Source organism: Pollachius pollachius (genome assembly GCF_949987615.1).
Source record: "Pollachius pollachius genome assembly, chromosome: 18".
NCBI lineage: Eukaryota > Metazoa > Chordata > Actinopteri > Gadiformes > Gadidae > Pollachius > Pollachius pollachius.
Genome location: NC_136951.1, coordinates 10,431,045 through 10,458,980, shown reverse-complemented (window position 1 = coordinate 10,458,980; position 27,936 = coordinate 10,431,045). Strand labels below are relative to the sequence as shown.

At 41.8% G+C, this 27,936-nt stretch overlaps 3 protein-coding genes across 7 annotated transcripts in view; all 3 read left to right on the top strand.

Moving 5' to 3' along the window:
• The first annotated feature begins 170 nt into the window (after positions 1-170).
• sbno1 (strawberry notch homolog 1) lies at positions 171-21,438 on the top strand. Of its 4 annotated transcripts, none has more exons than XM_079755985.1 (33): positions 171-478; positions 2,969-3,082; positions 3,241-3,324; positions 3,449-3,658; positions 3,874-4,015; positions 4,402-4,502; positions 4,656-4,752; positions 5,216-5,376; positions 6,564-6,697; positions 6,813-6,903; positions 7,053-7,214; positions 7,323-7,458; positions 7,756-7,861; positions 7,972-8,125; positions 8,331-8,513; positions 8,793-8,890; positions 8,968-9,113; positions 9,685-9,879; positions 10,678-10,851; positions 10,954-11,123; positions 11,663-11,794; positions 11,935-12,070; positions 12,179-12,291; positions 15,123-15,194; positions 15,284-15,383; positions 15,699-15,773; positions 15,871-16,017; positions 16,173-16,267; positions 16,729-16,815; positions 17,064-17,201; positions 17,613-17,689; positions 18,526-18,719; positions 19,150-21,438. In XM_079755985.1, the coding sequence occupies exons 2-33, from the start codon at positions 2,969-2,971 to the stop codon at positions 19,290-19,292; spliced, it is 4,167 nt and encodes a 1,388-aa protein (XP_079612111.1). In that variant the 5' UTR covers positions 171-478; the 3' UTR covers positions 19,293-21,438. The 4 variants fall into 4 exon arrangements, with proteins under 4 accessions (XP_079612111.1, XP_079612112.1, XP_079612113.1 ...); XM_079755986.1 differs by having other exon boundaries at positions 171-482; XM_079755987.1 differs by lacking the exon at positions 171-478 and adding an exon at positions 1,526-1,636 and having other exon boundaries at positions 4,402-4,460.
• A 1,714-nt stretch (positions 21,439-23,152) lies between these two features.
• cdk2ap1 (cyclin dependent kinase 2 associated protein 1) lies at positions 23,153-27,122 on the top strand. 2 transcript variants are annotated; one of them, XM_079756001.1, is made up of 4 exons: positions 23,153-23,294; positions 25,070-25,269; positions 25,725-25,851; positions 26,252-27,122. In XM_079756001.1, the coding sequence occupies exons 1-4, from the start codon at positions 23,267-23,269 to the stop codon at positions 26,317-26,319; spliced, it is 423 nt and encodes a 140-aa protein (XP_079612127.1). In that variant the 5' UTR covers positions 23,153-23,266; the 3' UTR covers positions 26,320-27,122. The 2 variants fall into 2 exon arrangements, with proteins under 2 accessions (XP_079612127.1, XP_079612126.1); XM_079756000.1 differs by lacking the exon at positions 23,153-23,294 and adding an exon at positions 23,731-23,911 and having other exon boundaries at positions 26,252-27,115.
• A 780-nt stretch (positions 27,123-27,902) lies between these two features.
• mphosph9 (M-phase phosphoprotein 9) overlaps positions 27,903-27,936 on the top strand; it is a 17,401-nt gene continuing 17,367 nt past the window's right edge. Inside the window, exon 1 of the mRNA XM_079755983.1 lies at positions 27,903-27,936. This exon is cut by the window's right edge and continues 45 nt beyond it. The gene's annotated coding sequence lies outside the window, so the exon portion shown is untranslated.

Sequence of the window (27,936 nt, the reverse complement as noted above, 5' to 3'; positions counted from 1 at the left end):
ACGTTTATGATTTTACACCAAAATATTATATTTTTTATTTGGGATAAACAACTCATAAAATAAATCATAATAGAAACACTGGCGAAGCGGAAGCAGTAGACGGAAAAGGCGGAGATTCCTGCTGTCGTCACTTCCGGCAAAATCTCCTCGCAGAGTCACGTGACATTGAATTAGCTTTGCCGTCTCTGCTATCTTTAAGCCGTTAATGTTTACTTGCTAGCGATGTTCACCATCTCGTCGTTGGCGACACCCCGTCGACAAAGGGCCTCCGACACATACCCGATAGCCTATTTTCATCGATCAGGGGCGAGGAATTTTATTGTAAAGACAGCAGCCGCGCTCGGGCTTGACGTCACGTGACCAGCATGCGGCTAAGCGTGTGATAAAAGATGGCGCGAGGCAGAAGCCGTTAGGAGCCACGGAGCGGAGAGGACAACAAGCTCCCTGCTGAAGCCACACTCTGGCTGGTCACTGTCAAGTGAGTGAGTTACACTGACTTCACGAGCATTCATGTACACTCGGTCAACCGACGCCTCCGTCCGCCGACAATGATGATGTTAATAATGTATGTGTATAAATTAAAATAAATAAATACAGTGCAGTTAGTTGGTCGCGGAGGCAACACGTCTTCCCGACGCGCTCCGCCGTAAGCTGGCGGCTAGCTTTAGCTTGGCTTCTGGTGTCATCAGACGGTACGAACCAGTGCTGTCAACATAACATCATAACACTGTCGGGGTTGTTGTCAATAGATCGCCGGCCAGCACGAATGACGGGGAACTGGGTTCGAGCTATTTATTAGTGTTTTCAGTTTCCGATCAAAGGGCTTGTTTGGATATGGACCACCTGACTGGTTCCTGACTTTGTAACTGTTAATGTTACGTACTGTATGTGCGTGGTGATCATCACATAAAAATGTATCAAACAGATGAATCCAACGCATGTATAAACCACATATATTAAACACAACAGCGACTAGCTGATCGGACACGCTCACAGTGGGATGAAGTGTACTCCTGCTGTTTCCTGGCAACAGTATTGGAAATGGCTAACAGTCAATGCTAATTAAAACCAATTTGTATATAACTGTCTGTGACATTATTGGGAATGAAAACTTTGGGGTTTGAGTTCTCGTAAGATTGCCTAGCCGCCGACCAAGTGGTTGACACACCTTATATAACTGCAAGGTGTTGATGTAGTTTCGGTTAGCTATGCTAGCTAGGTTAGCCGGGCTACACTGTCATCTCATAGGCGTCGGTGTGTTTGGTATACGGTCGCCCTTCTGTAAGTGGACTAGCGTTGCTACGCCATGCGTTTGAGGGAGTTTAATTGTTATGCAAGTGATTAGACTTGTGCAACATTGCCCGGCAAAGCTTAGATGTTTGTCAACTGGAGTCTTTTCTACGTCCCCGTCCCGGAGGATTCTACCCTCCACACTGTACATTAGCCTGCTAATCTAAGAGACTGAAGGGGAAACTACATGAGTCAGACGGACCAGGAAGTTGAACACAGCAAAGCAATGCGTTTCAAACACGTGCCGTAGTCTGGGTCACTTTGGAGCAAGTCACTCGTTCCTTTTTACGTGCAGCAGGGACACATGGGGGACACAGCGTGTTCTGTCTTGAATGGTCTATTGAAGGTGAGCTCCAGCACCGTTTGGTACATTTTCAGTGTTTCCACAATACACGCATGGTTGTAAATACACGGTGCCCCTTCGCACAACGACAATGGAACGTAACGTAAACATTTAGCGCTTACTGCGTCCATAATGATCTCAAGCAATCGGCATGTTCTCACGCCACTAAATGGTTCGTTTGCCTTAAAACTATTCTAAATATTGGATTTCAGTGTTGCACGCTCGTGTGCAATAATTATGTACGTATATGCAAGTTTGATTTGGACCGTTTTTTTTCTCACTTTTGTTATAATATGGCCAAAGGTAATGATTTATACTAGCCATGGCTCTTAAATCTATATTGAACTGCATCCATTGAACACTTATCGTGGTTTTATACGTGTAGTGACATTGTTGTCCAGCAGTGTCCCAACTCTAAATACTCCAGGACATTCCTTTGCTGTATTATACATTAATACACAGCTATTAAATTATCATGATCTTCATTAAATTCTGGACTCTATTGCTCAGTAACTATTGATTACTTACGTTGCATTCAATTTAAATGCAGATATTCCATAATTTGAAGAAGTGTAGAAATCCACTCTGCGGTAACTTGTTAGATCCTAACCGGAGTTGGGGTTTCCCAGGCGGTATATATTGCCACTTCCTCATGGCATAATGTACTGGAATTAGAAGGTTTGTTTTCTTTTTTTGACAAAAAAAAAGAAAAAAGGGTCACATATTTCAAGGATGTGCTTGCATCATCCACAGACAGAAGTTTATCTTTGCACTCTAATGGCAAGCCAACATGACACTATGGTCGCAATCTTCCAGACGGGAGCAGCCAAAGAACTGTTGTCAGAGAAGGTCAATGTAAAGTTTTCCAAGGTGACCCTGCTCATGTTAAATTTGGTGACTTTTGCAAATCATGTAAAGAATTGCAATGCAACTGACTGGTCCCTGTTCAAACAACGCTTTATAAGGGTATTATAGATGGTAGAATAATGGGCACCTAAAGACAATACAGCCGCCTTTCACTACCCACCTCAAGTCTCCTCCACCCAACCCATTTGGTGCGAGGTATACTTCTTGTAACGAGACATAATGATCCAAAAAAAATAGTATTATGCTCAGTTAACTTGGTCTCTCTTTCTTCACTCTCTCTTGTTAGCCTTGGTTGCTGTTAAACTCCTACATTACTTTGCTGCATCGCATATTCCTAAAGTGAAATAAGCCTGAACAAACAGGCCACATTCAGGTGTTGTAATGTGCTTTACTGTGTGTTGTGGAATGTGTTTTTACTTTATCATTAATGGCTGATGTAAATGTGGGTTTTATAATTTGTTGTGGCAGATGGATCCTGGACAAGACTTGCTTCTGGCAGCGCTAAGCGAGAGCGGCATTTGCCCAAACGACCTTTTCGATGTTGACCCTCAGGATGTTTCACATTCTTCTTCAGCCCACCAGGTTAGAATATGAAGATGATAATATATTTATTTTCTTGTATACGTCCTTTCCATTAAACTAAAAACGTGTGTGTGTATATACAGTTAATGAATGGATTCCTATAGAAACATGTGTTTACCGCTGATTGTGTTGGTTGACTGTATATTTGTGTTTTAAAGTCCATCTCTATCAGTGCCCTCGACGATGGCATCGGGGCTGCTGGGACAGAGGCTTCAGCTCCACATACCACACTTATGATTAGGGTAAATAACCCCACATCTTTTAATCAACACTAAGCTATACTATAACTACCTAGTGAGCATTCTGTGGTCTTCAATTAACGTCTCTCACCACATCTTTCCCCTTTTTTTATGATCATCCTCACAGCAAAAACCTCAGCCCTCCACCACCACCTTTGTCTTAAATCAACTGAATCAGTTGCCGTCGCTTGGGGCCGTCACCACCAAGCAGTCCACCAACCCCATCAAACACACCATCACGGTCACCAAGGTGGTGCACGTGGCCTCCACACTGCGGGGGTCCTCCAGTCCCTCGTCCCCTTCGGTGTCCACAGCCGTGCCTTTGAACCGGGATCAGGTGAGGCCTTTGGTTTTATTTATCCTTTTGTTGTATAGCAAAAGCCTTTTGCGATTTTAGGATGAGCCGACCTCACTGGCTTCCAGACTCCATTATATTGGAAATCACATCATCCCCACTTCTTTATCGTTGTTGGATCGGATTTTTTACAGCACGTAAACGTACTTACTTCCTAAAGTGACCTCTGTTTGACACATGTCCTCATTGTGTTTCAGATTCAGTTGAAGGATCTCCTTAGGACGGGGGGTCTGAAGAAGACCACTACGTTAAAGGGCAACAGCTTGATGGAACTCATGAAGTTGAAGCCACCGTCAGACATCGCACAACCAGTTGCCACCGCAACCGCTGCAGGACACTGTAAGAAAAGAAACTTAGATGTAATCTAGGCTTGAATGCAAAGCAGATTTAAGAGCTACAGTATGTGTATATAATTCACTAAATAGGCATTTGAAACCTGTTAACAAACATTATATTGCCGTATATAATGCACTCTCAAGAGGGGGTAAGCCGTATTTCTATAAATGCCGACTAGGGTATGCAATTTCTTTATTTCTTTACTTTTTCTGTCCATTGATTATATAATGTCTCTAGGACCGGCTCTGATCATTTAATGGTATCTCGGATTAAGGAAAATGGTACCTTCCCTAATTATGCTTTTCTTTTGGCTGGTTGATTGACATAATTATTCTTGTTATTTCTTATTCTTGTTATTTGTTAACTTATTTCCTGTGGTTATCTTCCAGTGGAGCTGAACAACGGCATCAAGAAGGAATTCTCCATTAAAGACGCTACCCGCTTTTGGGTAAACGATGATGTTAAAGTACAACAATTTTCACATCCTCTTGTGAGTGTTTTAATGTGATGATAAAACCTACAATGTTGGAGCTGCCCAGCATTGCAAAATTGCTGCCCAGATTGCAAAATATTTTCCTAGACAAAGAGCGATTTTATGTCAAAAGATTGGATATTTATCTCTGTTTATTGTATTTGTATATAGAAATCCCCAAGCATAAAGGAGGAAGAGGAGCCTGAGGAAGAGGAGGAAGAGGAATTGGGCCATGCAGAGACGTATGCAGAGTACATGCCCATGAAATGTAAGATACTATCTTGACTCTATAATTATATTACTATGATCTGCAGTAGGTTGGAGCTGGTTGACTATTTACGTCAAGATTAAGGCTATTATTCATTGATGATATTATGGGAATATAATGAATCATCTTTGGCACAGAAGGCTTCAATATCTCAGAAATAATTTAATGCTTTTATTGAGTTAGCAACCGCAAGCTCAGTGTGTCAGAGCTTTGTCATTGACCAAAAAGGCACACGCCTTCAAACGCCTCCCGCTGCAAAGAGAGGAAGTCACAATTTCTAAACTGAGTTCTACTTTAATTGCTTCCTGCCATTTTTTTGGTATCCATGATTGTGGAAGTCCTAATGAACCAGCTCTACAGTAGCTTCATGTGCAACAGCATTCTCCTCCTATTCATGACTACACTTCCTTAATATCTGATCCCTTGATTTCATTCATGTTTCCCCCGCCATTGCTCCTCCCAGTAAGGATAGGCTTGCGACACCCTGACCCAGTTGTGGAGACGAGCTCCCTATCAAGCGTCAACCCTCCTGACGTCTGGTACAGAATGTCCATCCCAGAGGAAATCATTGACCGCGGCTGGCTGTCTGCACTGCAGCTAGAGGCCATTACATATGCAGCGCAGGTATTCCCCTCCACTAACCCCACTCTTAAGGTGATGTGCACCACGGTGGTGCCTCTGGTCATTAAGTAGATCGGAAAAGATCCCCTACCCAGCTACCACATCTCGACTAGGATAGTGTCGTGGCTAAGGGTTTTGTACTCTCACCTCGAAAGGTGCTTGGTTCTCTCCCAAAGGTCCATAGCGTGCCTGGGTTTATCTTGGAACAAGATGCCCTCTCCCCCGACCTGCTCCTTAATGATATCTATCTGAAGTTACTAGGGGTGCAACGGATCACAAAACTCACGGTTCGGATCGTGTCGCGGTTTTTGAGTCACGGGTCGGATCATTTTCGGATAAACAACAATAAAAAAAGATAACAAGACAAATGTGAATTTAAATAATTCTTCAAATGTGTAAAAACTAAATAAAGTGAAAAATTAGGCAATAATCCTATTTCCTTTAAACATAGTCAATATTTAAAAGAATTGCAACCTAAGGCATTATTCCTTCTTCTTTTTAACATCGATAGTAAATAATCCTGATTAAATTCAGGATGTCTGCATTGCCTGGGGAGAGTTTAGAGTCTACACTCTCCCCAGGCAATGCAGACATCCTCATCTTTTTTTTCATCAAGTATGGTAGCGAAATACAGTTTCTGTCGTATTTTATTTGGCATTTTGTAAATCCGTTGATTTCTGTTGGAAGACTCATTGCTCATTGCAAGGGGGGTTGGTTGTAGTCTTTTCGCTCGGTTCTAGCCCTACTGTTGATACGGAGAACCAAGCGAAAAGACTACAACCAAACATAAACATTTCCGCTTCCGGTTTCCGTTTCAATGGGATTTACGGAACGCCAAATATAACATGACAGAAACTATTTCGCTAAGCTACTTGATGATGTTGTAAATACCGGAATTGTCCTTTAAACATGCGATGTTCACGTGAACGCACAACTTTTTTTTTTTATCAGCCGATCCGCGGATCACTTGCGGCCCGATCCGTGGGGGTTGATCCGTACGGATCACGGGTAAACCGTGAACCGTTGCACCACTAGAAGTTACTGACAAACTAGCTAGTGGTGTGAATCTGTGTTATATAGTAAGATTGATTCTGCTATGAGTATGTAATAGTTTTTAGTTAAATATTTAGATGGTATGATGATATTGGGTCATTTGTTTCTAAAATGATTTCTCTTCAACTTCTGCACAGCAACACGAGACGTTCCTCCCTAACGGAGACAGAGCAGCCTATCTGATAGGCGATGGTGCGGGTGTTGGAAAGGGCAGAACCATCGCGGGCTGCATCTATGAGAACTACCTGCTAGGCAGGAAGAGATCCCTCTGGTGAGAACCACCGTCTCCTGCCGTCTTGACACTGGGGGAAAAAAAAAAAAAAAAAAGTATGCGTTATTTTTACTTTGATTTGTTTGACACATTCTCCTATTACTTTGCATTTTAGGTTCAGTGTTTCAAACGATTTGAAGTACGATGCCGAGAGAGATCTCCGTGATATAGGTGCGAAGAACATTCAGGTCCATTCTCTAAATAAGGTGAGTACGGCCGTCCACACACCTCTTACATCTCTCTTTATCTCTCTTTTGACCTCTGGGCAAGCATCCAGCGGACAAAGAATTGGAATCCTACAACTTTACCTATGTATGTGATCATAACTGTTTCTTTAAACATTTTTATCCATCAGTTCAAATATGGCAAGATCTCCTCGAAACACAACGGTAGCGTGAAGAAGGGTGTGATCTTCGCAACATACTCTTCTCTGATCGGAGAGAGCCAGTCAGGAGGGAAGTACAAAACCAGGTTCCAGCAGCTCCTCCACTGGTGTGGGGAGGACTTCGATGGCGTTGTATCCTTATCGTTCTTTCACTTTTCAATTGTCGTCAACATAAATTTGCCCATCTATTGTTTTTTGCTGCATTTGAATGACCTGAATTTCCTTAACCGACAAACTTAGATTGTGTATGACGAGTGTCACAAAGCCAAAAATGTTTGTCCGGTTGGCTCGTCCAAACCGACAAAGACTGGCCTGGCCGTTCAGGAGCTGCAGAACAAACTCCCCAAAGCCCGGGTTGTGTACGCCAGTGCCACAGGTCAGTCTCCATGGTAACCTAGACATTCCCTGTGTCCTTTCTATGCAAGGTTGTCCAGTGGTCAGGTTATTTGATTACCACCCAGGTTTGGTGATCGAAACCCAACTTTTGCAGCCTACCTGCCCAACACCTACCTGCACTATAATGACCTGTATCTTAATTCACTGAGTCGATGATTTCATTAAAAACAGCCATTAAAGGTCCTCCTTAATTTCCTCTGCACAATCTTTCACGAAAACAAAGTGGATTAAAGTATCTGCTTGATGACTGAACTGACTGTTTGATGTTTTTGTCCAGGCGCCTCTGAACCAAGAAACATGGCGTACATGAACCGCCTGGGCATCTGGGGAGAGGGCACCCCCTTCAGGGAGTTCAGCAACTTCATCCAAGCTGTGGAGCGCAGGTACGACTCATTGGAATCGGTCAAGTTTAATCGCTTGTCCTCTCGTAAAACCACAGCAATCTTCCGTTTAATTCTGTGCCTACTTATGTTTTAATTTTTTGTGTTTTCAGAGGTGTCGGAGCTATGGAAATCGTTGCCATGGATATGAAACTGAGGGGGATGTACATTGCCAGGCAACTGAGCTTTACGGGTGTGACTTTCAAAATTGAGGAGGTTCCGCTGACGCCGCAGTACATCAAGATGTACAACAAGTCTGTGCGCCTGGTAAGCTTCTCTTGTCTACTCTTTTGTCTAATAAATGTACATTTATAAAGAAAGTTTCAGAGGTATTAAATTTGTGAAAGACGAAAAAATTGCCTTATCTATTCAATATTCATATTCTGTAAACCTCTTTCATATCCCGTCTTTGAGTTCCTGTTGCCGTCAGTTGGTTCAGACGACGTGCTCAGTGTTCTGTTTTCTTCTCCAGTGGGTGAGCGCACGTGAGAAGTTCCAGGCGGCCGCCAACCTCATGGAGGCCGAGCAGCGCATGAAGAAGTCCATGTGGGGCCAGTTCTGGTCGGCCCACCAGCGCTTCTTCAAGTACCTCTGCATCGCCTCCAAGGTCGGCAGGGTTGTCCAGCTGGCCAGGGAAGAGGTCCACAATGGAAAGGTGAGGTCAACGGATCAATGGCTTGTTATTTATCACCATACAGTTGGCAGGATAGTTGTGTTTGACTCCCGTAAGGGGCTGGCTTCAACCCCTATGCGCTGTAGTCTACCTGAAGACATCCTTGAGACAGATTTGCCCTTGCCTACTCATTGACGTGCATCTTTAAACAAAATCACTTTTACCCTTTGGATTAAAGCTTTTGCTAAATGATTAAGTAGTCAATAGTGTATGCTGGTTAATCCATCTCACTAACAAAGGTTGTTTTTTTTTCCCCCTCAGTGCGTTGTGATTGGTCTACAATCAACTGGAGAAGCGCGGACACTTGAGGCCTTGGAGGAAGGAGGAGGAGAACTCAATGACTTTGTTTCCACCGCAAAGTAAGATCCAACAGAGACCAGAAGTAGCCCAGTGGGCGGTTCAAAGAGGCTAAAGATGTAGTTTGGTTTTTGTGCAGAGGTGTGTTGCAGTCCCTGGTGGAGAAACACTTCCCAGCCCCTGATCGACAGAAGCTATTCAGTCTACTGGGTATCGATCTCTCGGCAAAGAAGACTCCCTCTCCCGCTGAGAAAGTGGTTGAACAGAAGGGCAAGAAGAGGAAAGGTAGGGGGAATGTTACCTTGAGCACTGGTCCGACCAGTCCTAGTTTTTACTTTGGTCTTCTTGTTTTACTTTTGGTTTGCTTCACTTTTTTACTTTGCTTTTGGTTTCATATTGACTCTAATGATGAGAAACTGTAATTAGTCTGGGGCTTGGCTTACCATTCTAGGAAGGAAGAGGAGGGTGTTTGATCCACATTGTTACGACCCAAGCCAACTTTGATGCATTTTTATTATTCCTTTTTTATATATATATATATTTTTTTTCCTATCAATGTTGCATATTAAGATCTTCACACACCCTGACCATGTAGTCCAAGTGTCCAAGAAGCTGGACCCTCCCTCGGTCGCAGCCATCCACATAAACCGCTTTACATTTTACAGCCTTTTCGGCATTATGCTATGATTTCAGCAACCGTGATAATTTGCATAGATTACCATGTTGAAGATCATAAACATACTAAGAAGTTGAACAACTCTTGTGTCAACTTGCACTTAAAGAAACTAAATTTGATAGTTGCCTAACTTTTTGCTCAATAGGTTGATTTTTGTTCATTTCTCTCCGTCCTTTCCAGGTCCAGAAGTAAAAAAGCAGGTCAAGAAGAAGTCCCGTATACACGGAGGACTTTCAGGAAGCAGCTCGGACGACAGCCAATCAGAAGACTCGGATAAAGACGGCGAGAGCGACGACAGTTTCAAATCAGTCAGTTCGGCCGACGACGATGACTTCAATCCATTCCGAGACGAGTCGGACGACGATGAGGAGGATGGTGAGGACCTCAGTGGGCTGTTTTGTGGGGGTGGGAATCTCTTGGAACCTCACGATTTTAGATTATGAGGTCAACGATTCGATTTTAAAATGATTATCGATGCATCTCGATGCAACAAAAAAAATGATGTACATTTCCATGCGTGATTTTCAAAAAAAAAAATATATATATATATACACACCTGAGTTTGCTACTCAGAGTTTGCTAATCACTTCCTACTTTTGTGATGATCATTAAAGACATCAACAGATGAATTAACTTATTTAATATTTTATTAGAGAAAAAGCTTTTGTCACAAATATGACTTTCTATGAACAATGCAATAATCAATGCAGCTTGCATTACAACACAATATGGAAGTATGTAAAAAAATAGGTTTTTCTTTTCTTTCTAATCTTTCTTTTTTATGTCATTAAAGAAAAAGCTGCTCTTGAATTAGAAGGAGTTTTTGTGTCTGGCTGTGAGTTTGCGTGCATGCTATGCGTAGGCTGAATCGCAATCGTGTCAAGACAAATCAGATTGGCCAATACACACTGACGATAAATTAAATAATTTGAAAATTTCTAAAATTATCCCTCTCTGGCGAACAGAATGATATAGCAGGCAAATAAAAAAAAAAAATATATTTTTTAAATTAATTTATCTGCCTCAAGACAGAATCGTTTTAGAGAGAATCGCGATGCATCGAAGAATCGATTATTTTTCCCACCCCTACTGTTTTGTAGCACCCTAGGTTGGTCATGTTAATCATGATGCAAACAGTTCAGCAGCATCACCAATCCCCTCCCCTTTTCTCAGATCCCTGGCTTATCAGAAAAGAACCAAAGAAGGGGAAGAAGGATAAGAACAAGAAGAAGAAAAAGTGCATCGACCCAGACTCCATTCAAAGTGCCTTGCTAGCGTCTGGGCTCGGGTCGAACCGGCCCAAGTTCACAGCCCCGCCGGCTAACCCTACCATCAAGCACGCCGTTGGTAAGTCTGTTGCCACTGCAGAGGGTACTGGATAGTCTTGAGCATGTAGAGCATGTTGCTTTAGATGACCGCAACGTTAACATCAGATTTTCCCTCCGCCAGTCAAAACGGAGAGCCAGGACGGCTTCCAAACAAGCCAAGATGCGGTGGAGGACGCCCAGAAGATGAAGAAGGACCTGCTGGACAACCTGGAGAAACTAGCGGAGAGCCTGCCCCCCAACACTCTGGACGAGCTCATCGACGAACTGGGTGGACCGGAGAACGTGGCCGAGGTATGGACACCCGCTCTTCCTATGATTTCCATTCCACCTTTAGGAATGGAAACCGTTCATTCACCAAAAGGTGAATGAATACAGGGCTGAGATAAGAACCATGTATTAATTTGCACCTAGCGGAAAACACTAGACACATCCACAAATAGATGTATGAATATTAATACACACAGTGATGAATGCACTATAAATAGACATGCAATGTAACATGTATATACCGGTATGTCTAGTTGAAGATAGCTCTGAAAATTGTCACACATCTAAGGGGCCTAAAAACCTATAGCAAAGTTTCTTCCGTCTCCAAATGGTTTGGAGACGGAAGGGATCTTTAGTGATATCTAATCCTGAGATCGCTTTAGTCACTTGTTTCTCGCTCTAATCATGGAACTTGGATATAGAGGGCATTCCTGCAAGGCAGCTTTTATCTACACAACGGACTGAGAGAACCGGCCCACCTTCTGATTCAGTAATCCCGGTTGATAAAATAAGGGGGGATTAAGTGAGGTGTCCTAATGGTCTTCTTCCTGGATGCTTTTTAGATGACTGGCCGGAAAGGTCGCGTGGTCAGCAACGATGACGGAAGCATCTCGTACGAGTCTCGCTCCGAGCTGGATGTGCCCGTGGAGATCCTGAATCTGACGGAGAAGCAGAGGTTCATGGATGGAGAAAAGGTACAGGAAAAACATAGCTCATGTTATTCTAGAAACAGAAAATGGTATTTATTTTCCCCCTGAGAATAGTATTCTGTAAATGGCCTGTTTGTTAGTATTGATACAAGCAATAATTCTAATTTGTCTTTGTTTGCAACTAGAACATCGCCATCATCTCTGAAGCAGCCAGCTCGGGTATCTCCTTGCAGGCGGACCGACGCGTTAAAAACCAGCGAAGAAGGGTCCACATGACTTTGGAGCTGCCCTGGAGTGCAGACAGAGCTATACAGCAGTTCGGTCAGTACACACACACCCTCTTGTTTTGCATGCCCGCTGTGGTAGGACAAAGGTGCGGACTGTATCGTATTGACCATGGCTGCTCCTCGTGCCCCCCCCCCCCCCCAGGGAGGACCCACAGGTCCAACCAGGTCACGGCTCCAGAGTACGTGTTCCTCATATCGGAGCTTGCAGGGGAGCAGCGGTTTGCCTCCATCGTGGCCAAGAGGCTGGAGAGTCTGGTAAGAGACCAGCCATGACCTCCCCGTGTTGATACGCCCCTTATAACCCCATCAGGCCTGCAGCCATGGTGATGGTTTATTATTATCAGCTATCTACGGATACCTATTGTTATTGTAGGGGTAAGGTATTATTTTTCCGGAATTGTAACGCCTATAGATCAGATTCAAATTTGCCGGATATTTGTATTCCCGGTAAGCAGGGTTCCAAATGTTTTGGTGCCAATTCCCATATAGGGGTGCTATAATTAATGGTCAAAGTTAAACGGTCAGCCTCGCAACCCTGATGGAATTAAATTAAACTTGGTATATAGGTATTATTTTACATGCTGAACATGTTTGCCGCGGGACCCATTATGTCAATCCGACTAGATTTCTATGTACAGTGAAACTTCGGGTAACAAAATTTGTTGCACTTGATCTATGAACATGTCTGATCTATAGAACCGTATTCTATCAATCACAAGTCGCCTCAAAAGGTGGCAGGAACTGGAGATCCCATAGAGGGCACCTCCCTTAAAGGGGACAAATTATACCACCAGGTGTGAGTGTGATTAGCCTTACAAGCCAATTCGAAAATCTGCCCCATATGACATCACTAGTTGGTGTGTCCACCTAGATCTGTGCTGGATAGATCAGTCTACCATCCTACCCAGCTGACTGACTAAACATTGCTCATCTATCAAGCACAGATCTAGGTGGACACGCCCACTAGTGATGTCATGTGGGGCAGATTTTCGAAACGGCTTGTAAGGCTAATCACAATCACAACTGGTGGTATAATATGTCCCCTTTTAAGATTTGTGTAATTCACAATTACATTAATTACTCTCAGGCGTGATGTACCACTTTGCCTGCAGGGCACCAAAATCATACCTACTCAGCATCTATTATTAAGTGTGTGGGCAGGGGTAAAAAAAGACCCAATACCGAACAAAGTCCCACCCCTGTTGGAAGCAAAGTTGCATCCAGGAGTCTTAAAGTGCCCCCATTAATCTCTTGTGACGGTTCACTGGGGTCAGCAGTGCATGGACAGTGAATACCTTTCATAACTGCTAGCAGTCGTTAGGGCTGTGCAATTAATCTAATTTTGATCACGATTTCGATTCTTGGGTCAAACGATCTCAAAATTAATAAAATCGAGTTGGAACGATTCTTTTGGAATTTTCCGTTGTCTATGAGGTTTTGTGAAAGAGCGTGCGCAATTCGGTCCCTCTCCCAGAGCATTCAACGCGGCCCCGCGAGCTGCGTGTGTGTGTGGTGACTTTATTCAGCAAACAGCGCCAGCGAGATGGCAGAGGGAGGACAGCCGCGTTTACTCGATAAAAAGAGTAAAACAAGTTCTCTAATATGGCAACCCTTCGGATTCGAAGAAGCCGACGAGGCACAGGCCCACATAATGTGCAAAATGTGCTACAATGTTATATCTGCACCCCTTGGAAACACGACAAACTTGTTTAATCAAAGGCCCCGTCCACACTAACCCGGGTAAATCTACAAACGCATAAATATTTATCCGTTTATCCCTTCCGTCAACACTAAAACTGAGAATTCCGACACTGAAAACGATGCTTTTCGAAAACGATCGCTGAGGTGGATAAATGTGAAAACGCTGGGTTCGCGTTGTAGTGTGGACAGGGTAGACGGAGGCTTTCAGAAATGGTGACGTTCGGTTGCCATGACGCTGCCACAAGCTTGCGCTCGAGACCGAGACGCTCATCAAAAAAATGGCAGATGAAATGCAAATGATGATCTCTTTCTGTACAATGTACTAATTTATCTCTAGATACAACTCGACATATTGGCTCAAACATATTCTTTGCTCCAATGCCGCAGGCGAGCGCTGTACTTGATGTTCTTAAGTGATGGTAAAAAACCCGAAAGACGGCAGTTCAAACCGTACTTGAAGCGGCGTTTCTGGACAAGACCGGGTCGAAAATGATTAACCAGCTGATCAACTGTAAATATCAGCTGATCGCGCGTCTGTAAATCTAAACAGAGAGGCGTGGCGGAGTTGTGTAACCATGACAACAACGGTTTATCAAAATAATTTCAGTGTGGAACGTGGATGCAAAACATTCCGAAAACGATAGTGTGGAAGGAGATTGTTTTCATTGCAGATGTGCGTTTTTACATTTACCCGGGTTGGTGTGGACGGGGCCTGAGACGCAATCACAAAGCGCTTACGACGAATTGGCAAAGAAACAAAAACACAAGACCAAAACCCAGACGACAGCAGGACAGACGTCGATTACAACCGATTGTTCTGTCTCATTTAATTTTCTAGTATATTTATTTTATTCATTGAAAGTTTTATAGAAATTACAGAACAGCTGGACACATATTTATTTGTACATTATATTCAATTTCAACATTTTTTTTACAATATTTTTTTATTTGAACAGTTTGTGTACTGTGTAGTTTAAGAATTTTGAAAACTCCGTTACCATGGGTTTATTTTTGAAATGCCGAATAAATACATTTCATTTTCAAACTCAAGAAGAATCGTTTGAAGAATCGTGATTTCAATCTTGACAAAAAAAATCGTGATTCTCATTTTTTCCAAAATCGAGCAGCCCTAGCAGTCATTGTTGTTATTGATAATTGTGAGATTAATTATAAAGTTGTTCCGATTCTTACTTGATGCATTTGACATTTAGTAGCAACCGATGGCAAAACAAACAGAAAATTATTAGTTTGTCCATTGATTGCACTTCACCAAAAAAAAATACTTTTTGACCTGCAACTTATGAATGTTGATTGCTGGCTCATTCAGATGGCTTATCATTGGATATCATTGTGGCTATTGGTTAATTCTTGGGTTTTTACAACAGGGCGCTCTCACCCATGGAGACAGGAGGGCGACTGAAACCAGGGACCTCAGCAGATACAACTTTGACAACAAGGTAGGAGGAGGATATAGTTTCATTCGTAGTGTGAGATTAGTAAATCTGGTGCCGGCTGACCTTTGAACTGTTGTGTGCTACTATGTCAGTATGGTAGGAATGCTCTGGAAATCGTCATGAAGTCTATAGTGAAACTCGACTCTCCGCTCGTGTCGCCACCTTCCGATTTTGACGGGGATTTCTTCAAAGGTACGGTTTGTTTATTTTCCTGTTGGAGTGGCAATCTTTTATATTTTCGAGTAAATATGTCTCAGAATGATGTAGCACAGTAGTGTGGAAAAATGTTTCCAACTGATTGAAGGCCTTGCAGTATCATAAATGATATAAACTAGGTGTCAATGAACAAAACCTTTTAACTAATTAGCTACCGTACATGTCTGTTACCGTAAGGGTTTCTGCGAACATCGTAAATGCGTGCTGTATGTTTTTGAAAAGTTCCCAGACTTAATTTGAATTGGATGAAGGCGTGTAATAAACGTTAAAGTCCATTTGTTTTCTCTGCAGAAATTCAATGTGGCTTAATAGGAGTGGGTCTTATAACTCTTGAAGAAAGATCTGGTGTGATGACCCTTGACAAAGGTACATGAGGAGAATGGGCCCTGAACCGGATGAAGACAATTCGTACATTTACTATTAATTTTTTTTACAAATAAAATTCTTATTATACTTTTCACAGACTACAACAATATTGGAAAGTTCCTCAACCGTATTCTGGGAATGGAGGTGCAGCAACAGAACTCCCTGTTCCAGTACTTTGCAGACACACTGGCGGCGGTCATACAGGAAGCCAAGAGGAATGGCCGATTTGACATGGGCATTCTGGGTAAGGGAGGGACAGACCAGTTCTATAAGGCGTGTCCATTTTGGTAGCCTCATGTTCTTCCCATGTGCATGGGAGTTTATATATAGGTATTAATTTGAAGCTAACTTATTTGCTCTAATAACTCATTTGATCTTGATTTCGTCCTGTGTTTTCAGATCTTGGCTCGGGTGATGAGAAGGTGCAGAAGGTCGAGTGCAAGAAGTTCCTGACGCCGGGCTACACCACGTCGGGCCACGTGGAGCTCTACACCGTATGTACCCCTACTCTACGGCAACACTTCCAGCTACAAAATATGAACTGCTGTAGGCATCTCACTGTTATTGAATACCGTTACTAGAGGGTCTGTGGTCATCTTGGTAATATCAATATTAAGCTAATGTCCAATTTTAGATTTATTTCAACCAATCCTGTTGCTCATATTTGCATACACAAACTTGGCCAGCTGCAGTAAACTGATAAAGTGTCCAACATTTCCACCGCAGCACTGCCACCACTGACTTGCCACTGTAGAAATGATTACCCTCTTTCTGAACGCTTGGGGACCAGAGTTTGTTCTCTTCTGTAGAATATCTGACACCAAAATCTACAGGGTGACATTATGCCTTGTTTCAGTCACAGGCTCTGCTGTCTCCCCCCAGATGTTCTGCTGTAACATAGCAGGTTTATGAGCTACCTGTAGTAATGTTAATGTGATGCTTCTGTTTCCCTCAGGTGAGTGTGGAGAGGGGAATGTCTTGGGAGGAGGCCACTCATGCCTGGGCAGACCAGAGTGGGGCTGACGACGGCTTCTACGTGCAGGTATGTCTGCTCTGTGCCCCGTTGGCAGGGCAACCAAACAAAGCACTTCGGCACCCCCCAGATCATGAATCAGGATTTATTTTACATTTTGGACATAAGACAAATATTTTATTGGTTAATCATGTGCAAACATTATTTATTTCCAGTAGCAATAACGGTGTGGAACTACTGCTCCATCCTAAATGTATTAAAACAGGGAGCAATGACCAAACCTTCCAATTGACTGTTGAATCCTGTTCTTTCTGAAGGTCCGCAACAACAGGAAGACGGCCATCCTGGTGAAGGAATTGAACCCCAAGAAGAGGTTGTTCCTGGTGTACCGGCCCAACACCGGCAAGCAGCTCAAACTGGAGACCTACGTTGACATCAAGAAGAGGTTCAAGAAGGTAACGCCTAAAGCTTTGATTCTGTTTGAGATACTATAATTTTTGCTATGGTGTCAGCAAATATTAGTCTTTAAAGGGGCAGTTGGTAAGATTGAAGAGTTATTAATGCCATAGCCATCCGTAAGCTATTATTGAGTGAAATGTGAGCATCTGTTTCTAGTCGATTGCAGGCTGGCTAACTATGAGCCGGTTTAGATTCAAGACCACTCTCTCCTAATTTCTGACAAATCAGGCTTTTTCTACCCTGATTGGTTTGGGGAATCTAAGTTGCCTGTCAATCAGATTAGTGTGAATGCACCACTTCTCAATGGTGGCGAAACGTAGCGAGGGAGTGGGCCAATGACTTTCTCTATCTTGTTCTTGAATCTTACCTACAGCACATTTTTAATAAATGATTGTCATTGTTTGCAGGTGTTGTCAGAAGATGCGAAACAACACTGGATTGACCAGTTCAAGTCCTCTGCTAAGATCTGCTCTCATGCATATTGGTATGTGGATGGCATGACCTCTACTTCCCAGTCATAAACTGTCATTGGTCCATTAACGGCTAGAGGCCAAGAAGATTTTTACGACTCTAGTTTAATAGTTAAAGTCACAATGTGTAAGATTAGCCCCTTCCAGGAAGTATGTGAGATATTTCAGAATTATAACAACTCTAACTACCTGTGAAACTTTGATGCAAACTAATGTAGCTTGAGTGGCTTGGTGATGTGAGTGGGAGGTGTTTGTTTTTGGGTACGATTCTTGAACAACAATTTTTGTACTTTCTGAATATATTAGTTATAGGGGGATGATTTTTATTAATAACATCATGGAAATCGCCATCAATCAGTATCGACTACAGACACTTCCAGGTTATCTTAAGCTGCGAGCTTGTAGAAATGCCAAATTGGACTTTAATGTATCTCGTAATTGTACATATTGTCTACCTTCACATTTTATGCACCTCATATTTGATACCTAGCCTTTGCTCCTTTTTTCCATTATCGTTTGTCTGGTGTACTTTTGTGGTGTATCTGACTTTAAAGTATGTACGTTTTATTATTCTGCATATTTGTGCGAAAGATAGATCTCCATCTTATTTCAGTCACACAGAAATAATCACCATCTTAACAGTCCTGTATAGTCGGTCATTCTGATTCTGTGTATTGTATTTCAGTACCTCTGCCTGTATAAAGATCTGGTTGACATGTATGTTAACCTGTGTCTATACTGATCAGGGTTGAATGAAGTGTATGTTGACCTGTGTATACACTGATCTGGTTGAAGTATATGTTGACCTGTGTATATACTGATCTGGGTGATGTGTTGCTTTGACCACCAGGCGGGGGAACTGTAAGAAGGCTTCAGTGGGCCTCCAGTGTGAGATCGGTCTTCGCTGCCGGACGTACTTCGTGCTGTGCGGCTCGGTTCTCAGCGTGTGGACAAAGGTGGAGAACGTGCTGTCCTCGGTCAGCGGAACCAATGTCAAGATGCAGATCGTTCGCCTTAGAACCGAGGATGGACAGAGGATAGTTGGTACGTTCTCGTCGTGTTTTTCTGTAACTCCCTCCATGGGACTTTCTTTAATCCAAAAAGATTTACAGAGAATTCAGAGGTGTGTGTGTGTGTGTGTGTGTGTGTGTAATTAAATTCCATGTAGGGTTTGGCAACCTGTGTAGAACCAAACTTGCTATACAGGTTAGGCTGTGGACATCGGGGTGGAACCAAGTAGTAACTTTTACGGGCAGGAGTTGACACCCTAGCTGCTACAGGATCATGTCCCACTATCACTGCAGCCATCACTTTGGTACAAGAGTATAAGGAAATGCCAGATTAGATCTACAAATGTGAAAGACCAATCTCTTTAATTCCATTTTAGTCTCTACTGAAAACTTGGTCCCGGGGTGAATATTCAGAGGGTTTATGTCCTCAACATCCTGATGACTCTCCTCTCCGCCCCCCACAGGGCTCATCATCCCCCCAAACTGCGTGAACCCCCTCCTGAACATCCTCTCCACGTCAGACCAGTGCCAGCAGCTGGCGGTGCAGGAGCAGCAGAAGTGGCAGCAGCTCCACCCCCAGAGCCTCAGCCAAGCCCCCAACACATAGTGGAGGGTCCCCTCACACTCCCAGCACCCGACACTGTCCTGAAGGAGTGGTCACTACACTGCAGTCCCCGGGCCACCGCGGGAGGCCTACGAGCCGGCCTCCCTCTCGTACCCCGGCGACCCTGAGGGGAACGTCTGTGCGGTGTACACGTTGTTGGTCTTCATGAGCCTCGGTGTCTGTACAGAGAACTGGGGTTCCGGGTGGCTGCTGCTGCTGCTGCTACTGCTGCTGCTGCTGGTGGTGGTTTTAGTATTTGCGAGACCAGAAACTTTTTTTTTTTGTTGTCTTTCCACCTACGAAAGTTTGCTGGATATATCATATAGCCCTCTGACATTCAGAGAGTAAGACGTTCTGCGATGCATCCATCAGGAGGAGAAGAGGACCCCAGGGAGCTTCACATCGGTCGGCCACGTGGGTCGTGCCGGGTCCTCCCCCGGGTTAGGTTGTGTTCTATGCCCACACGTCTGTCTATGATCCACACTGGCCCTAATGAGACCAGGAGCTGTTCCAAATGAGACCAAAGTTCATTCAGTCACAGAGCCATCTTCATTCATTTCCAGGACATGCGTTAAGACATTTAAAATATGAAAGAAAATCAATGTTTGTAATTTATGTCCGCATTACATAAGCATACAATACCCAGGCATAATTGCAATGTTTTTAGTCATTAATGGCCTCACCCAAACTATTCCCAAGTTTTGCTAATTGTTAGTTGGTATTTGGTATAGACCGAGCGTTTGGATACCAGAAGAAAGCTACATAACGTGATTCTGACCATTATTCTTTATAATGCTGTTTGTCACCTTTCTAAATAACAATAACTGAATTAAAGTAAGTTTCAACACAATGGAAATTTGGAATTGGAGGAGTTTAAGAAAGTATATGCCTTAAAAGCTGAGCATTGTGTTCAAATGAGTGCAACGCGTTGTGTATATATAAAATATATATATATATAGTAGTGTTAATGCAACAGTCTAAACATCCATAGGTTTCCAGTTTGACTGTCCCTTACGAGTATTGCGCTGTCAGTTCAGAATTGTCAGTAAAAGACTATCACTGCGGCAGAAAGGTGGCAGTAAATTCATTTGTATGCCTTGCTGTACTCTGGCACTGTATCTGGGATCCGCGTTATTAGACTTCTAAGACATGGTTTCCTTCAGAAGGCTGGTCTGTGTATTAATCCATTTTCTAATGGATGCCGTAGTGCTCCGGGGTTCGAGTGTTCAATGACCCTTCTCATCAAAATTGGATACAGAAGCAAAAGATGCTTATACAATATCTGTAGTGCATGTTACACTTACCTTTAAACTATCATTACCGCCTGATGTTCAAATTTCATGTTGGCATACTTCTGCTCCACTGCCCTCAACCCTCTCTTGGCTAAAGCCTCGATTTCCCCCAAAGGCGCCGACCCCAGACTGATGAGGCCACCTCCTAATAGGGGCTAATAAAAGGCTTCAGATATGGTTTGGGCTTCAACGCTTGGTCCCTGATTTCCTTAACCTGTGTGTTTAGCACTCTTCTTTAGGTGTGAATATTTCTTCTTCTACTTGATTTTTAAGAGAAAAAAATGGTGAAGCAGGCACTTTTTTTTTGTAACATACCAAATGTGTTCATAATGTTCATTTATGTACAGTTTGTAAGCGAATCGAACATTTCAAATGCAGAATGTCGTCCTTTTGGAATGGCCGTGAAGGAAGCTGCATTTTGTTGAGAAAAACAAATGCCTTTTCACTTCACGCTCGCATAGAAAAAATAATGTTTGTAACTTAAACTGGAATGTCCTACACAAAGTCAATGTATGTTTTTATTTGGACACTTTGAAATGTTCTGTACATTGGCTGCTGACTTTTTTCCGACATGTTCTTTTTCAGTGATGTAAAATGATATAACAGGTGAACTGTTAAAAAAAGAAAAAGACAACACACTTGAAGGACTTCCTTTGTCTCCATGCACGAGTTGCACTACTGACTTGTACAAAACAAAAGGCTGCATCACGTTGTTTGAATGAGTGCAATGACCAATAAAGCTTGGTACACTTGTATGATCACACTTCCTGAAGGTGCGAAAGAACAAAACGCACCTATCTAGACTTGGGAATGTGCAAGACATAGACATACGATATGTTTGGTCTAACCTAACCCTAACCAGATTCTTCTTACAAGTAAGAATGTGTTGGATTAACTATAGTTAAACAAAACCAAGTTTAAAACCAGAAAGCATACTTTCTAGTGTTAAACGTTGGCTTACCTGGAACTGGTTTCTAAAGTATGATGCATGCGTTACAAGTTCGACTTATTTAATTTAAAATAAAACATCTAAATACATAATGAGAATCTTTGCTGTTAACCATAAGCTTGCGGTCCCAATCACCCCCACATGCCTTGCCATTTCTTTGACATCTGGGTAACTAACTTTTACAATAGCTTCTTTGACATATGACCGAGGCACATGGCAATCCAGTGTTAATCAGTATTATTCCAAACTAGTATTACTAAACCCTACAAATAAGGCACATTAGTTATGGTGTTTTAGTGCTTCATTTATTTTATATGAATATTAATATGCAGAAATTATCTTTTTTTAAAATAGCTTCCACGTCATGTGACCCAGGGATTCCAAAGCAGCATCCAATTGTATTACTAAACAGGTTCTGATTTAATAAAGAAATATAATAAATAAAATAATGGTAAAGAATAATAGAAAACTTAAGTTCTGAAATGCTCAAGAGGTTCCAATATTCAAGCAGCAATTTCTGTAGGCCTATATGTTTATTAAAAAGCTTGTAAACAGGTTATAGCCTGTCTACGTACAGTTGAGCCAGAGTGTCTGACGGATATTATTTTTTTCTCACCGGCTTTTTGCAACCTAACCGTAATCCAACAAAATATGTTTTAGATGTCAGACTTTATTAAACATAGACTGGATATTTGGGTCACTTATTAACATAAACATCTTAACATCTAACTTACATTCTATGAGTAAACTGGTTTACTCTTATTCACCAGTAAACTGGTAAATATCCAGTGTGCTGCTTCTTATACACTGAGGTTGTTGCAGGTTTTACCAGGCTTCCAGCACTTCAATGACACCCCTGCCTGTTTGGGATGCCCGTCACACAGGCCCTCTGTTGTCAATGGGAGGTCATACATGGGAAATATATCGCCAGGGTACGTGCCAGGCTGGTCTCATGTTGTCCATGGCTCAGTATGATGTATTAAACAGGGCGTGACTACAGTGTTTTTCCCCATGTGTTATAATTACAGAATCATTCAAGGTCAGTGCAATAATAAGGTTATCATTTTGACATCCTTTCATTTATTTCCTAGGTTCTCTAAATTCACTGCTTAACACGTTCTCATTACAGGTATATCAACAGACATCCATAACCTGTCAATCAATCAATCAACTAATCGATCGCTCACCAATCAATCAATAAAACATGAGAACATAATAATTATTAGCAAGTATCTGACTTTTTTTATGTTTTCAATCATTATGTTTCTTGTGAAATTTACTTTTTTTTTCTCTTTACATTTTTAATGTTACTAACATTGTCAAATTACCTTTACTAAGTGTCTTACAACAGTCTTTGGGTTTCCTAAATAATGACGTTTCTGCTTGTGCCACATTGCTCCACCTCAACAACACAAATGATATCTGGGACTTCACCCTATAGGGTTTTCCACGCCACCATTAGGATCCCGAAGAGCCAGAGGGTCATGACGCCGCGGGCCGCGATTGGGCCGACGCATCCCTCCTTTGTGTCCACCAATGGTCAAGAGAGTGATAGTATATTTGCGTGTTCAGGCGAACCCCCACCACGATCCCCAGTGGATGGAAGAAGGGATCCATAGCCACGTGACTCTGAATAAGAGTGGTGAATCCTTTTGTACCTTTAATCAGTCCGCGTATAAACTTTTACATTAACCACTGAAGGCGTTGATATCAGGGTCAGATCACGTTGGGAAGCGATGGAGGCGCCTTCTCAGACCAAAACAGGTATCTACTACAAGTGATCGTAAACTTCTAATATGATGCCTCAGTGACACACAAAAGACGCTATAAAGATCCGGCTTGTAATTTTTTTTAGTAACACATCGGTCGCATGCCATCACAATGCGGGCAAACCATCCACTTCCTAAATGTCCACTCTTTTGATGTAAAACGTGACAATGAACACTTTAAGGTAAAAGTCGGACGTTTCCATTGTCGATAGTTCAAATGTTTCCACTTTACAGGCTATCAAACTATCAAAGTTGCAAAAATAACATTTTTTATAAATGTTTTCAAGAAACGCGCATCTCGGTTAACAATCTAAGTGTGATCTGGAAGATTAGGTAAAATTTCCCCAAAAATAAAAAAAATGGGAAATTTAAGATGTAAATGGCTTTTTAACTATTTCCTATAGACATTCCCAGTGGATGGTACGTTCAGGCGGGTGGTGTCAATATGAAGTGACGGCCATGTTGCCGGTGCCGCTGTTGTAAACAAAAAGTGAGAGACAGACGCTTCACTGAATTTCGGGTCATTTTTATTTCTTTAATTTACAATGTCTCTGGGAATGTCTTACAAACCCAATGTCCATCAGCACATTCCGGGAACTTCTGGAAACCAGGGTAAGGAAAAAACATCGGGAAAAATCCAACTATCCGTCTGTTAAATCGAGTGTTAAATTCGGGGTCTCGGAGAATACCTGGAGAAAGACCGTGTCTGTAGTTTTTGTCCAGTTATATATATAGGGTCAGATCCTGGGAGCTAGGCTAATTCATATCCGCCATTATTACTAATGTTACGAGCGCCATCCCGAATGCTAGCGGCTCGAGCGAAAAGTAAGAACTGTGGGATCTCCCCCGTGACCCCTTTTGTTTTACGCTCCGCTTTCCGCGTCTTAAATCCATCTTTAAGGGCGCCTTTACATTGTGACCGAAATGTATCACTTTGTCTTCTCGAGTCAGCCTTGTTCCGTTTCCTCCATGATGCTTCGTCCTGCGGGTTGCTGATTGATCTGCTAGTGAAATTTGTACTCATCGAGGACATCTTGCGTTAGACAACGCATATTGCAATTTGCAAACCCGTCTACGTGAGCGGGCGGCCGCCTGCCCTGGGTGGATGCAGACATCTTTAAATTATATCACCGGTTGTTCTTCCTTTTGTGTGACTTAAATGTATTTCTGGTTAATTCACATTTTCAAAATAGTAAATTGCTACTTATATTTGTATTAACGGTTTTGTTCGGTACTTAATGCACACATTTCTTACAGAGTAAACCTAAATTATGGCAGATGGCATCTCTTATTTTTTTATATGGCCGTTTATGAACAAGAGGACTGCATGATCAATGGGCTATAATCAGCCGCAAACTCAAATATAATCAATCGACAAACTATTCCCAAACCCCATGAATCTACTTATAACACAGAGATAACTATCAAGTCATTTTGCAGACACATTTATTGACTTTTTTAAAAAAAAATTATAGTTTCATTTTGATGTAATTAATCGGCCTACCTAATTTCTTAATTATCTAATTAATAAAATAAGCAAAAAACTACTATACAAAAGGACTAGGAATTTAGTTTCTATTTATTCTTAGTTCCCTTTTATAATTGACTCTTCGTTTTAGCCATGCTGGCTGAAATGTCTTGCAGGAGTGCTGAGGGTTGCACTTCCTTATTCTGGATCAGATGTAGGCTGAACGTCAGTGCCACTGAAGGGTCTATTTGTAGATGTTCATATATTAACTATTGTGCGTACTATTTCATTTTTCTCAACAGCTGGGAATATCCAGAATATTCAGAATATCCAGAATATACAGAATATTCAGAATATTCAGAATATCCAGAATATCCAGAATATTCAGAGTATCCAGAGTATCCAGAGTATCCAATCCCCTTCAGCAGCTAACCTGGCAACACTACAGTCCTACAGACCGCTGGTGAACGACTATGGACCGCCCTCATTGGGATTCTCCCAGGTAACTTACATCATAGAAAGGTCCAGTGCTTCCCCCTCTTTATTGGTGTTAGACATTTGTCTCCTGACCTGAGGCATTGGACCCAGAGTTTGGTCACCCGACATGCATAAGAGGTCATGGGAGATTGCTGACTTAGAAGCTATAGAATCAGTCAATCAATATACAGGTATTTTAAAGTGTAGTTATGATTAATATAGAATAAGAAATCTGAAGATCCAATATGAATACGTTACAAACCAACTGCCTTATTACAAAGATTTTAGTATAGTGATGTAAAAATATGTTCAATCAGATATTGATATGATGGGCAGGTGTTGACAGGGTTAATACAACGTGTGCTGAAGCAGATGCACAAAAACAGAAGAAATTATGTTTGCAAGAATTTGGAACATGGGCAAAAAGTGTAGAACCTCATCTGCAATTTTTTGATGTTTCATTCATTGATGGATTTCCAGGGTTCTAGTGGAAACCAAGTACCTCAGAGTAAATATGCAGAGCTCCTGGCCATCATCGAGGAGCTGGGCAAGGAGATCCGGCCCACGTACGCTGGCAGTAAAAGCGCCATGGAGAGACTTAAAAGAGGTACGAGACTGAAGATGACCCTATTTTACCACCAGGCTTGACATTGATTAACCAAAGGCCATTACCTGAACCCAAACACACAGGCTATAGTGCCACAAAGCTTACCCTAAAGTTACACACTATAGTATCACAGACGATATATCATACATCTGATGATAGGTTGTCTATGATAGATTGTTGTATAGATCGGCCTACCTGTTGGTACAGACCATTGGGTAGGCTGGAAGGTGAACCGTCAATCATACACCCACACTTGTGATGTTTCTATTGGGTTCTATTGGATGTTTCTACCGGCCTGTCTTCTCCAGTTAATAATTGTATTGATGCAATGAATGCTCTACTTGTATAGTATACCTCTGCTACTAATACCTAATACAATTTTAATTGTTTGTTCCTCAAGGTATAATCCATGCCAGGGGGTTGGTACGCGAGTGTTTGGCTGAGACGGAGCGGAACGCAAGATCCTAGCCTTGTGGAGCCATACGTTTCCCCTGCAAGAACAAATTGTATGCGTTCCCTTACGACACCCAAACAAACAGTACTTTGCATGGTATTTCCTTTGACTGGAGGAAAGATATGGAAAAGGGATAGTAAAAAATAAATGATAATGTTGAAAACATCACAAAAGAAAAATTGCATTATAATAATAATGATAAATGTGTGGATTCTTTTGGCAAGAAAATTAAGGGATACTGTGAGTTCCTTATTGTTTAGGTTTTTTTCTTAAATTGCCCCACTTTGGGTGTTCATTTTGACTTCCTATTTAAAACGTTTGGTTAATGCATGAGAAAGTTGACCCATGGTAGCCCAGGGGTTAATTGTAGAAACTGCATGGCTTGTACAAAGCTAGATTAGTAAGACTTGATCTCTTTTTTGATAGAAATTGGTCTGATTTCCAGACCCTTGTAAACCATGTGGGGTTGAAGGACAGAGCTGTGCCAAATGCATCGGTTTGTTCATTTTGAGGTTGTTTTTGGTATGAAATGGAAACTGTTACTTGCATCTTTGTATGTATTTATTACTCAGTGTAATAAATTGTATTTTCAATATAGTTGTTTCTTAAATGTTTGCGTAGCATTTAGTATCTTGTCAGAATGGCATCTAATATTCTTCTGGTAAAAATATACACTATTAGTAGCGTTTTCCTTTTTCAATTATAAAATTTTTTTTAATCAATTATGTTGCATCATGGCACATGCCTTTAAACAAAAATAAACTTAAATTATACTTAAGTTGAAAAATACCGTGATATTGGGAAATATCACATATTACCAGTACCATAAAATACAGCAGCAATTGGCACAATCTTTGTTATGCTGAGCAGCATCGACAAACCAACCACAATGCACACTGAAGGAGATCTTCTTAGAGCTATTTATGCTGCCTGTGACAGGATCAAGCCTCATTGCAGACACCAACACCTGCTGACCCTATTGTATTTGAATTGTGAATGTTAAAGTTCAAATGAACACAAGAGTTGCATAGAGCACTGAATGATGGTGCTCCCATTGTTTTTATGTTGAAATCTATGGTATATACATGAATTTAAACCTTATATAACCACATAGAAGTTGCCTTTTAAAAATAAGGTAGGTGTAATGCTCCTTTCATTCTTTTTTTTACCTGGTATAAAGAGCTAATATATCTTTCACACCTTTGTGTTTTGCTGCGATGGTAACATTATAATTTGTTTGGTTATATCATGTTGCGGTTGTTCAAATCCTTTTCCACTTTGAAAGTAGATTTGATTTTAAGCATGTCGAGTGAATTCATAGTAAAAATAAAATAAAAAGACAAACCATACACAACCAAATGTTTGATGGATTTCAGGCACAACGTCGGTGTAAAATATATGTACCGGTAATTTAACAGTAACATTTACAAGTTAAAATATTGAAAGAATGCATTATTTTCTTTCTGAAACAGCCAATTGAAGTACAGATCGCGCAGACAACCAATCAAGTGTTTGTATTTTCGGTTGCATTTCGACCAATCAGCGCTGTGGAAGGGAACGTCGAGCAGCGACAGCTTCACTGCAGTGCAGTTTCACTGGCCAACCAGTAGCCAGCTAGCTAAGTTCTGTAG